The following is a 13,156-nucleotide window of genomic DNA, read 5'->3' on the forward strand; positions in this document are numbered from 1 at the left end:
TTATTGACTGATTTCTCTATTAAATTGCATTAAAGTGTTTGTTTGGCTAAGCTGTAAACAAATATACCAGTAGCTGCTCATGAGCTTTTTACAATTCTGGGACCTGTACTTGCTGTTACCACGGTAACCAAGGGTGTCGCCAAATCAACCTAGACTAAAATCTCAGGGATTACAACTTCAACTACTCGAATCCCCAACTTTTAAATGACTATTTTTCAATCAAAGGAAGTCCAGTAATGTAGAAAGTGCATTAACTCTTTATAACCTTCATTATCATGTCACACCCTGCCTCTGACATTCCTCCTCGTGACCCCAGAAAGAAGTGGAGCTTTAATGAAGTCGGGGTCTGCGAATGCATGAATAGCGCTGGGCTCCCATTTGAATTAAATCTATTCATCCGTGCCAGTGTGATTTCTCTCTGGTACTGAGGCAACCGAAAGGCCCTCTGAGTCGTGACATTTGTGCCATGGCTGGTGGAACAGGCAGGGAGGTGAACACCCATCTGCCTATATCCCTGACCACCAATTCCAAATCCAGTGCAATACGTAGGCTTTGACTAGACTGAGAAAGATAAGAGGTAAAAGAAAAGTAAGAAGTGTTTGTTGCTTTCTGCAGACATTTACACTTGTTCCCTATTATGAGGAGCAAAAGAGGAACACAACACACACCTCTAGATTTTGCAATTAAACACATGAGCAAACACAAACGCATACACAAACAAACCGGCATCCATATCTCCAACTCACTGACTGAATCCTGCAGGTCACCTGTGACACACAGTCCTTGGGGCGTATTTTATGATTACATAATAATCTTTACTCAAATCCATTTCTTGCATGGGGAATAGTATCAGTGTCACACCATTCTAATTTCGGAAGTCTCTTGACATATTAAGGTAATCCCTCCCAGATTTTAGTATTAATTGTGTCATCTGTATTCAAAGAGAGTCTTGTGCACTTTGAAAATAAGCCGAGAACGAACCCGGAGACTTCTGCTGACAACAGAGAAGGGATTTAACAGATTTTAGACTGGGAGCAAACTGCTAACCCCCCACCAGGACTGATGCAACTTTATGAGGCAGGTGTGCAATGTGCAACACAGATCCCTGGCAATTAAAACAAGAGAAAATAGTGCATCAGAGATGTGCCCAAAGCTTGATCTCACTGCTCAAATGTTAAGGTAGTGATTTAGAGAAAGACTTAGGCAATGCAACACAATCCTCAAAGCACTGAATTGTTTCCAAGAACTATCCCCACACAAGTGTATTGTGTTAGTATATAGTTTGGATCAAAGCAACCAACTCCAGAGTAAGCTGTGGAAAGTTTCAATCACGCCTTCGTATGTAATTCTAAATTGTGGTTCATAATCATTGAATTGTCAGTTCTCATAACTTATGTTAATTCATATCTGAAGCCAAATCTGACACCAAATTAAACCAAGATAATGATGAAATACACACATACACAGAGCAACAATGGTGAGAGATATTCATTTTCACCATAAGCAGTCGCCTCTAATGTGTTTTAAACTTAATTTTATGGTATGTGCTTCTGTTTTGACTAAATTGAGATGTTTGGCCAAAATACTAATACCAAGTGTGTTATTTTGCTTCTCTCTCTGTCTTGTTCTCTTTGCTGCCAACTCAGCCAACCTGCCAAATGGGGCAATATCATGGCTTAAAGCAATAGTTTGACCGTTTTGGGAAATATGCTTATTTTCTTTCTTCAATATTCAGACTTATCTGCATACTTAATTAAGTAACCAGCAGCTGGTTAACTTAGCTTAGCACAAAGACTTAATATTTAACCGCAGAATATGAGAGTGGTATCAATCTTCTCATCAGTCTCTCAGCAAGATGGTAAATAAGTGCATTTCCCCAAAATGTCAAACTATAGGTTTAAATGTGGGGTCAGTCATTCTGGAAAAAGATAGATAGTGTCGTATTTGACGACCTAGGAGCATGAACGCCACCTGTTGTGTTGTCTGGCTCACTCCCAAACTCTCTGTTTTCCATTGACAAGAACCCAAAGCATCAGTATTTGGCAACCTGGGAATAAGACCTTCTCCAGAATGACTGAGCCCACCTTTAACCATTCAAAAACAAGCTGCCTTTATGTCTCCTGCTTTAGGAGCTTTAGTGCTGCACATTTAAATGGCTAATGCAGAAAATATCATATTTGTGTCAAGTAAAGGAAAAACAAATTTTTAGCTTTAGAGTAAATATTTCAATCAATCATCATTTCATATCAACTTTCCAGATATGTTTTAAAGTCTTCAATGTCAATCCACTGTCACTGTCCAACCATCATCCTTCTTTCTGCTCTTCCTAAACGGAGCTGTGGTTACAAAACAGACCGAGGTCTTGGGGTCGCGTCCCTGAATCATCGGCCAACAGGTGGTGAGGACACTGCTCCTGCGGGGAGCGACAGCTGTTCCCCATCGCTCACTCACCAAGGTTTCATCGCTTCTGCCGTCAGTTGCTGAAACAAGGGCAAAGCTCAGCAACCCTGAGGAAAACTGATGGTAAAAGCACCAGGAGACAGCTAAAACAGCAGGTATTAGCAGATTAGTGGCTCCAGTGTGTCATTAGCTAAGGTAATAATGGATTGCTTTGTGGGAGGTTCTACTGTGTAATGATGCATATGACGGTATAAGCCTTTGTTAAATGATTGATCAGGCCTATACTGAATGCAATTTAAGTGACACCCATGTAAAATTTGTCATTTGATCAGCAAATGACATTTAATCCAAAGATCTTCAGATTGTCACTTCCTGTCTGTCCTTGTGGGGATTGCAGCAGTTCATTTGCTGCGTGTTTGTTCAAATGATAGCAATACTCAATCTACACACCTTTCCCAGGGGACGCAGTGTAACAGATGTGTCCTTACATGTCAGTATTGCTGTGGGAGGTTCCACTGTACAGTACAATCAAGTAAATGGTCGTGTAATCCACCCCACACACACGTACAGTTCAAAGGATACAGTAGAGGTTTTATTTTTTAATCAGAATGGTCTTAACAAAAAAACATAAAAAAAGAGGGAGCATACAGGTATTATGTAAAAAATCTACAGCGGACATCTTTCTCCAGACCACCTGTCCTTCAGACAGACTAACTGAAGTCAAACTGATGCAGAACAAACTAATCCAGTGACGGTTGTATTGTGTAACTTCACTGCTTCAATATTTCAACACCATAAAATGTTTTGAGCTGAATTTTACTTTCCTTGCTGTCTTAAATATGTGAGTTAACTAAAGTTGAATATTTAGTTAAAAGCTGGAAATATAGCTGTCATCATGGTTAGCATTATTTTCATGATTATGGAAAGAAACAACCATGCATTAAAGCAACCACTTTAAATCATGCACTACAAAAAAAGAACGGTCTCTGGAGAGTTTTAACTCTCAAAACAATGCATGCTGGGAAGCTAAGTATGCTGGTCATCTTTCTTTAAAATTGTATCAGTTGATTGATCTCTTATCAGTACATTCATACAACTCATCACAAGTTCAAGTCAAATAAAAACAATTAGGGTTTATAAGTTCTAAAGTAGTAAGTGGAAATTTTAATATACCTGAAATTAGTGGAACATATACAAGTTAATGACAAGAGATTAGTTGATTCCACTTAATTTTTATATGATGTTTTACAGTGATACTTCCTCCTTTTTTTCTGCCAAAACCATCAGTAGCTTTACTATGACCTATTGGCACATCCACTGGGAGATCCCCAGTGCCATCTGTAATGGCTGGTGGGGCTGGTGATAAGGAAATGGAGTCTTTATCTCAGCCCAATTAGGCAGCTAATTGATTCAATACCAGTCATTTAGAGTTCCTCCAGGCCCAGGATTGAGCACTTCAGCCCTTTGAACAGACGCGGGATCCCCGGAGGCGAGCAACCAGGGAGTGAGTGTGTTCCTCCCCAAAAAGCCCAAAGATTATAATCTGGATGAAAAGAATCTTAATGAGTTAATAAATTACATCAAAATTATTCTGTCAATCAATGATGTGATTAATTGATTAATCGTTGCAGCTCTGATAATTTTACTGGTTATATTAGATATATATATTGGAATCACAGAATGTTTGTATCAGTGGGATTTTTCAGATATTGAAATCATTGGATTGGCTAAAAATAGACATTCATGTCATTTGAATTTCCAGGAAATGTAAGATTTGAGTTTATTTTACGTGTTTCTAACAATTTCCGTGGATGTTTCTATTGACTGCTTATAAAGAAAATAAATACAGTTCTGAGGCAGCAAATTTAGTTATTTGTACTAAATATGATACAGTTATAAACAGTGGAAGAATTTCCTTAAAATAACTGCTAAAATCCTAATGACTGAAAAAACTGACAGAGATCCACTGAAACCCAATTAAATATTTATTTATACGTTGAATTGCCTGCAGACAAATTTAACATTTTTGTATGTTCAGCTGATCTGCTGTGAACTCACTAAATACTTTCTTGGTTACACTCTCAATTGTGCCAATTGAACATTCTCCATTCTTTTTCCCTATGATTAGTACCAAATTACACATCACCAAATGTTTAATCTTTTCCAGGATTTAGAGTAAGTAAAATATTGGAAATTATTAGGAAACTAATACGAAAAGGATACGAAAAATAAAGTGTTATATAAAGTAAGTTTACTCAAGTACCGTATCAAGTACAATTCTGCAACTTTGCTACTTGTACTTAACTTCACCCATTTTATGGGAATCCTTTATACCTCATACAAATAACTGCAGTCATGCAATTACAATTACATTTTGTCTTTATCAAAGTAGAGTATTGTTCTAATGCCAGATTTGTGTTTGTATATTTTTTCCAAATCAGTATAAAACCAACAAATTAATTTTAAAAAGTTTCTTGCACATCAGGTATTGCAATGAGATATTAAAGCTTTATGTGCAACCATATGAGTAGTATTATTTACAGTGGTGGATGTGGCCTTTCATTTCCCATAGTGCTAATCCTACATCGCCTCTAGCTTTCCATTTCACCGTTCTGAGGAAGCAAATAGCACTTTTCCCTGACACGGAGACAACGCTGAAAGGAAGAGATTCATTTGAGGTCAAATTCGGGTTGACTGCTAACAAAGGGATGATAAGCTTGACTTTTAAAGCAACACAAAGGGCAGGTTCATGAAACTCACTGAGTCATAGAGATTTATGCAGCCCATGACCCCGGCCAAAGGGAATGTAATGAGCTCTAAGTTCAGGCGTGGTATGCTCCTGGAGAAGGCAGACATCATTCATAAGCTGATGAGTTGGAGGAAACCATGTGGAGGCTCACATGAAACCTTAAGTGGTTACTTGAACTTTCATGTGGTTGTGACTGTAAACCAAACCTCAGACGGATGCTTCTTTAAAATCGAATCAATATTTAATACTGAAATATTGTGGTGTTACATGTAAAGACCTGCCCCCTCTACACATACACACACTTACTCTTGCTCATGCGCGCAGTGAGTACAGGCAATGTTAGTATTAAGGTCCTGTCTCTGGTTCCTCAAGGGGGAATCTCATGAGTTGGTTTCACTCCTGAGTACTACAGAGTGAGACGGTCGGTAAAAAGTGGTTGGTTGGGTATGCACTTGTTATTTTGTTTCACATTAACTATCATAAAAAATATACATTATTGATTTAAGTGAATACTACTTAAAGTATAATATCAGATAAAAGCATATTATGCATATGCAACTTGCAAGGGAGGAAGTGGATAACATTATTTTTACACTATAGTATTGTTACCTTTACCTAAAGGTGCAGATTTTAATCCACTACACTTTTTGTCAAATTAAAAATATCTCCTCACAGTCCGCTAGCTGTCCGTTCTTTGTGTGCACTGAAAGAATATAACAGCCCTTGTTCTGTAAAAACAAAGCGGCTCGGATGGAGCCACACAAAACTGAAGTCATTGTTGGAAACTGTTCAGGGTAGACACTTTCAAAAAATATGGATGAACCATCTATCTCCATCTATCACGGGTGAACTTCAACCAATGAAAAAAGGGTCAATGGGAGCGAGAGGGGCGGTAAATCTGGTACATGTTAACATGCTGAACTCTACAACAAGGCTGTCAAGTTAAAATATTGGCAGTCTTTATCCAAAATAGCTGACTCTACCTTTAAGTAAAAGATCTGAAAACTTCTTCCACCACTGGTTGTCTTAACTTTTGGACTCTTACTGAGAGTAGATTGAAGCAGGCATCCAGGAGCTCGACAAATTAATACATTTATGACTGTTGGCGTAGATGATGATGACAATGAGCAGCCCTGTATTTTAAAATTTCAGGTGAGCGCTGAATTGACTGATTGAAGGCCAATCTCATTTCCTGCAAAGTAATTTTGGTATAAGCCCATTTACAATGCCTGAAACCTATCCAAATACCAATTGTGTACCTATTTTTATTCTACATGCGGATGTTCTGCAACGTAATGAGAGCATCATCTAAATCATTTCACTTTCTTAGAGTGTGTTTTTAGTAATGTCTAATAAAAATTTGATCTGTCCCAGAGTTCAGAGACAAAATGAGTCACAGCTCATTTAGTGGTAATGAATGAATGTGTGTGTGTGTGTGTTTGTGAGATGGAGAGGACTAGGAGAAGGACCCGGCCAAGCTCAAACAACAGCATGTGAAGTGCCCTTAGATGCCACGAGAGCTCACTCTGAGCAAGGGGGGGCTGACGGGTGGCACATTTCCCCACGCTAGGCATGATTTGAATGGAAAGTGGCAGGGTGGGAGATGGATTACCGCAGGGGGAGAGGGGCATTAATCCTACAGCCACGCACGCAGGCATGCACAAACACACTGACACATGCAGACACACGCACATGATAATATAGTACTTCCAAATACACTCACACTGGTGCACAGAATACTCACTTCAGTGTTGTTTCTCATTCGGTTTCATGCACACATGGGAGAAACACAGTGAAGTGCACGGGAACCACACAACCCAATGTTAACACACCACCGTACATGAATGATGACACTGCCAACGACTGCTTTGTAGCACACTTTTTGCAGTGTCATTTGAAGGTCTTACACTTCCCCCACCAACCCCACCACACATCCCCACCCATCCCTTCCTCTCATCTACTGATGTTTTTAGACACTTTAGCAGCTCTGTCCTCTGTCTGTTCTTTCCTCTTTTTCTCAATCTGTCTATTCTTATCATTTTGTGTGTGTGTACTTCAGACCTTGTCATTACAGTTTTCATCCTCAGGAAGAAGACTCCAATTCTCATCATTTATTTAGGGCATCTTATTCTACTTAATGTCCCTTTGACTCATAACAAACTAGAACAATGATTAACTAGACATTCAACATATTTTTATGTAGGCTGCAAAATGCTAAAAAAGATTAGATTATCTATTGATTACTTGATCATTTATCAAGTGAAAAAGCCAAACAAACTAGGCTCAGCTTCTCAAATGTGAGGATTTGTTGTTTTTCCTGATTTTATACTATTGTAAAGTGAATGCCTTTTATAATTTTATTGGTGGGAACATACAAGCAGCATGGGAACATGTGATGGTAATTTCTTCTTATTTTCTGACATTTGATCAATTATTCAATTAATGCTACTATAATGACACTGCGACACAATAGAATAACTTAGCATTCATTGATTTTTGTGCAAGGTCATTTTTGTTTTTGCCTGACAGAGAGATCAAAGGTCCCCGCCAGATACAGCAGCACCCTTGAAGGGTACAGTGTCTTTGGTTGAGGGCACTTCAGCTGGAAGGATAGTTGCTGACACATGGGCATGAACTCTGATTCTCTGGTTCAAAGATCATATTCAATTGTGCTACCCTGTATTATATACATGTAAAAGGATATATACTGTCTATACTGTATTTATGAGGTCTTGCTCTGTTGTCCTTGTGCTTTCTGTATGCCTAATTAAGCAAAAGAACAGCTACACTTTTGTTTTCATGAGCCACATTTTCATGATGACCAAGGGTACTTTGTCGCATTTTCCAGGGATGGATCCAGATGCTGTAAACATTTGGGGGCCACGTCCAAACCTGAGGGTCCAGGGGAAATGCGAGAGATTTTTTGGTTCCCATTCACAGCAGCTATACACAGTATTTTTCAAGCCAGGTGAGATAATAAAAATAAAAATCTGTACATCATTTCAGAGTTAGTTAGATAATTGCATGGGGGAAAAAAAGTCATCCTAGAGCCTATATCCTATTTTGTTTCTAACCATTCTCCAACTGTCTTTATCGTTCTGAAACCATAACTCAAAAAATTGTTCCGGAGACTGAGGGGAAATTACACAAAGTTGGAGTTGTTTTAAAAGCCCAAATTTCAGGGCTTTTGAGAAAACATTTGGGGCTTGAGTCCAAGAAGCCCCCTCCCCTCTCTGCCCTAGGTCCATTCAAGTTCAAACTGCAAGCAAATATTAGAAAATAAGAGGTTGTTATAGTTGCAACAAGGCCTCACAAGAAGCTTAAACAGAGGTTTGGTAACCCCTCAGTGGGATTTGGGAATTAAAAAAAAAATCTGTGCTTTGGCGTTATTTTCCACAGTTGGCTCAGATTATATCGTCACTCCATAACAAACTGCACTACAGTTTGCTTGGAAGAGAAACATTTTCAGGCGGGCTTAGTTTAGCTGCCTGATGCCAAGTGAATTTGAATGAAAATGTTGTCACCTGCCCAAATTAACCAAAAGAATAAAACACATGTCTCACAGCTTGAATAAAACACCCCAAACATATCTGGCATAAACATCAACAGGTCTCAGCCTCAGAATAAAGTCCTGAAATGCCATACTAACTTGGAAGTGGCTGTCTTTGTGACTCTGCAGTGTTGTGTTGTTGTTGCAGCAACAGCAACAGCAACAGCAACAGCAGCAGTGGAGTGGCTCGCTTGGCCACCTCACCAGAGGTGCTAATGGTATTGACCACTTCAGTATAAGTTAGAGAAGGGCATAGCTGGAGCCGGCAGTAAACAACTCCAGACTGACATGTCAGGGTGACTGTTGGCTTGATTGCTTTCATTACTCACACACTGTCCAAAGTCAGACCTGCCAGCTTAGGACTGGCTCACATCTGCCAGGTTCTGCTATCAGCATCCCTGTGTATGAACAAATCTAGAAAAGCTGCAATAAGTGATGTAACTGCTGGTAATAAAACAGATCAAAGAGTTAAAATGAGATCTGACAGTTATTTTTGGGTTCCTATTTTGCTCATATACAGTATAATAGAGAAATAATAGCTAAAGAAACAAGTTTTTTGTTGCAAAGTATCGCTGTTGGAAAGGCTGCAAAGGAAAATGGAGCAAGGCTGTTGCATATGAAAAAAAGCCAAACAAAACAAAGACTCTCATCGAATATTCATCAATTCTGCTCCTCCACTCTGGCTTTAATAAGGAGAAAAACAAACCCAATCAGCCCCACATCAGCGGTTATGAACAACAATATAATCGCCACATTATATATGAAAAGTGAGAAATTATCATATCATTCACATCACTGCGATCCAGCAGCACCTACTGTGGCAACGGGAGAATATATGTAACCCTTCTGTTAAACACTGGCTTGTGTTTTTCTTTAATTTCGAATCAAAGCGATTTCATCAGCACGAGCACATTCATAAAAGATGATCCTGCATGGGAAATAATACAGAAAGGCTTTTTCATTACCTCCTCATCACATATAGATCAAACATTTATTACCCTTGATCAAACATTCATTACCTCCTGCATTAAAAAAAAAAGTAAGTAGACGTAGCTCATATTACTCATCGTCAACACTGGCTGCACTTTCATTAGCGGCACAGTTGTGTTGTCATCAACATTTTAAAGGACCAGTGTGTTGGATTAAGTGGCATCTAGCAATGAAGTGGCAGCAACCATTTGAATACAGCTCAGCCCTCCAAGCATGTAGGAGAAAATATGATGGCTGCTAAACTTGCAAAAAAACGGCAAAGTTCTGTTCTGTAGAAACATGGCCGTTCAAAATGGCAGCCTCTGTTAAAGAGGACCCTCTCCCTCTGTAGATAAAAACAGCTCATTCTACAACACAATAGTTCTTATTTTCAGGTGATTATACACTACTGAAAACACACCTATAATGGAATATTATATCAATTTGTATGTAAAGTCAAAGAAAAGCAACCATAACTGGATGTAGCTTTAAATCCAGTGTTTCATAGGTATTAAGGTCTACGTGCAGGAATCACAGGGTGCTCAGAGCTCTTGGAACCAGAAAAAACCCACTCAAGGGTTCACTTTCTTTCCCGTGTCAGTGTGTGACCCAAACAAAGCAGCTGTTTTGATCTCTTCAGACTAAACCTGGCCATTGGCATGTGTCATCCTTAGCTCCAGCTGTCGTTACCTATCTTCATCTCCCCTCTAACTGAGCAGATATCTCTCTCTTCCTCCATTTGCTCTACACCTGTTCTGTCCGTAACAATCCTGACTCGTGTTCGGTGCACTGAACTCAACAATCCTGCTGCAGAAACCTTGATGGCTGCGAGACATAAAGGGCGCTCATGAAGAATGGCATCTGGTTTGCACAGTATGGTCTTTTTATGTTAGCACCTGCAGACTTGATGTGATTGTTTCACTTTTCGATTGAGCTAAAAATGATCCCTGTAGCATTTTTGGGCTTACTGGGGAGAGACTGTAGACCTAATCAACCAGTAACCACTGTATATATGTTCCCCTAGGATAGGGAAATCTCCTCGTCTAAGAATTTAGAATACATTTAAAGTGAGGCTGCAGCAGCCCCTTTGGCTACAAATGGCAACTATATGACAAAAATTGGCATGTGTTTACTTTGTGTTTTACTTGATAAAACTACTAAAATGTTTATCTGTGACATGCTAAGACACAGTGTACATTTGCACACAAGAAAGGCTGTAGCATGTTTTATTAATTATGAATTCAGATTTTTATTTGTAATAGAAAGATAGTGTTTCTTATTTTCTCAAAAGTTACACTCCTTAAAACAAGATCCTGTAACTTTTATGCAACTTTTGTTGAGGGGCTAATGTTATCACACGTGACAATTAGCCTATGAGATAATAATTTTAATGTAAAATTAATGTAAAAATTAAATGTAGTTTAACAGTAGCACAAGTAAAGAGGAGTTAGTCCAAAAACTGACTCATTAATAACAGATGCACAGCAATATCTATCTGAAGTTGCAAACATTAGGTAACATTAGACACCATTAGCTACTATCCAGTGAAATAAACAACAAATGCAAGAATGGAATAAGGTTAAACTCAAGACACAAGACAAGACAGCTTGTGTGTGTTTATCAGCATGTGTGTGGGTAAAACCTGCGGCAACACAGAAAGGGAATTAAAAAAAAAAAAAAAAAGCATCATAGAGCAGTGGAGGCGTGTTTAGAGTGATGTAGCCGACACTCATAAAGACCTGCATAGTAAGTGCTCTTTATCATGACTCTTACTCTGAAAACACAGGGAGCCGGCGCAACCCAGACAGCACTGCCAGTCCCAATAACGTAAACATAATGAGTTGTAGTGTTTGGAGGCAACAACCAAGTGTTAGATTCTGCACCCTCCGCACCAGCTCGTGAGCCTCTCCCATCCTCTGGCCTTGAGCGTGGTTAGATAACACTGCATTAGATAACGGTGTGCGACTCTTAAGAAAATGCCTGTTGGCTTCTTTCACCAGACATTTCCAACGACAAGCTGGAAACAAGAAAACAAACAAAACTTATGATGAAAACTTGCTATGATTTGAATTCTTCTACGTCCTACTTTTATTCACCTTGCTGCAAAAAAAAAAAATAAAAAATAAGCCTAAAGACATGCTTGTTGTGGAGAGGAATACAATCTTGCAGTGAGTAACATGGCCCCAGCTAAAGAATACATGACCTCAATACGAGCTGCATGCAAGATACCATCAGGAAAAGAGCTTGTTTGGGTTCATGAAGTTAGACTTGCACACAAACTCCTCTGAGTTATACAGTCTAATAGTGAAAAATAAATCAATAATCTCATTTCACAGACAGCAATTTGCTTGCATTTTTCACCCAAGGAGGCGCATATACTTAAAATAGCTACTCGACTCTGCATTTAGGTAAAAACGTGTCTTTACATAATAATGGCTACTTCCTCCGTGGAGATGGTAAATCATAGCAGCTCGTAGACTCCCTGTTCCCTTTTTATGCAGATGACGACGCCGTCTGGGGAGACTGTCATTATGATGGGGATGGAGCGTTTGTGGTTTGATTGTGCAGGAGCTCTAGTTGTAATATGAAAGCATGGCTATGAGATAGAGAGTCCTTGGGTGCACAGCAGTTTAATAGTAGAGGGAGGCAGGGGGTGAATAGACACCAGGGCCAGGGAACGAATACAGCAGAGTGAAAGTTCAGGTAAAGGAGGAGGGCAAAGAAGAGACAGAGAGGTCTTGGGAGAGAAGGAGGCTACTAACAGTGAGAGAAAAGACACTGACAATGTGTGAGAGCGAGAGACAGAGAAAGTGGTAAGAGAGAAAGAAATAGGTTCAGTACTGCACCTTTCTGCAGACTCATGTCTACCATGCGAGGCTCGGCCAGCTCCAGGAAGAAGTTCTTGTTTTTCTCATACTCCTCATCGTCAATAATTTTCACGTGAATAACTTTGCTGCAAGAGGGAGAATAACAGGGGAGGGGGGGGGGGAGGAAGGGGGTGTGAAAGGAAAGGGACAGAGAAGGAGAGAGAGGGGGGGAGAGGGAGAGAGAAGAAGAGAAAGGTTAATTTGTGATGGAGGGACACAGGAAGTGCACTGTAAGTAGGATTAATAATCAGCATGGTAGAAAGGTTAGGAGGTGAAAGGTCAGCTTGATGTGGGCCGGCCTGTCTGTCACCGGCCACTCGACACACTCACTGGTTCCAGTGAGCTCACTGGCTGCCACGGGTGTCATGACAACCACATTTATCACGGCGTCAGATACAAGTGGAACGGAGGGGTGAAAAGCACTCCATAGCAGGGAGGATAAAAGAACACAATGAACTGAAAACAGCAGCATGTAATCAATCAGGTTGTAAAATGTGTAAACGGACATTTCACAAGGGCAAAAAGGTGAGTGAACGCTAAATGAAAGAAACTGTCGCTATCTAAATCGATTTTTATGGCTCGATGTTTCAGTCAGAACACTTTCAATGAGACGGCTGGCTG

At 39.7% G+C, this 13,156-nt stretch overlaps 1 protein-coding gene across 1 annotated transcript in view; it reads right to left on the reverse strand.

Moving 5' to 3' along the window:
- Positions 1-13,156, reverse strand: part of slc8a3 (solute carrier family 8 member 3) — a 109,672-nt gene that overhangs the window by 24,785 nt on the left and 71,731 nt on the right. Inside the window, 1 exon segment of the mRNA XM_035673522.1 lies at positions 12,515-12,621. Coding sequence (XP_035529415.1) covers positions 12,515-12,621 — 107 coding nt within the window.

The sequence above is a fragment of the Morone saxatilis genome, unplaced genomic scaffold (genome assembly GCF_004916995.1).
Source record: "Morone saxatilis isolate NCDOM2014 unplaced genomic scaffold, NCSU_SB_2.0 Contig3, whole genome shotgun sequence".
NCBI classification, from domain to species: domain Eukaryota; kingdom Metazoa; phylum Chordata; class Actinopteri; family Moronidae; genus Morone; species Morone saxatilis.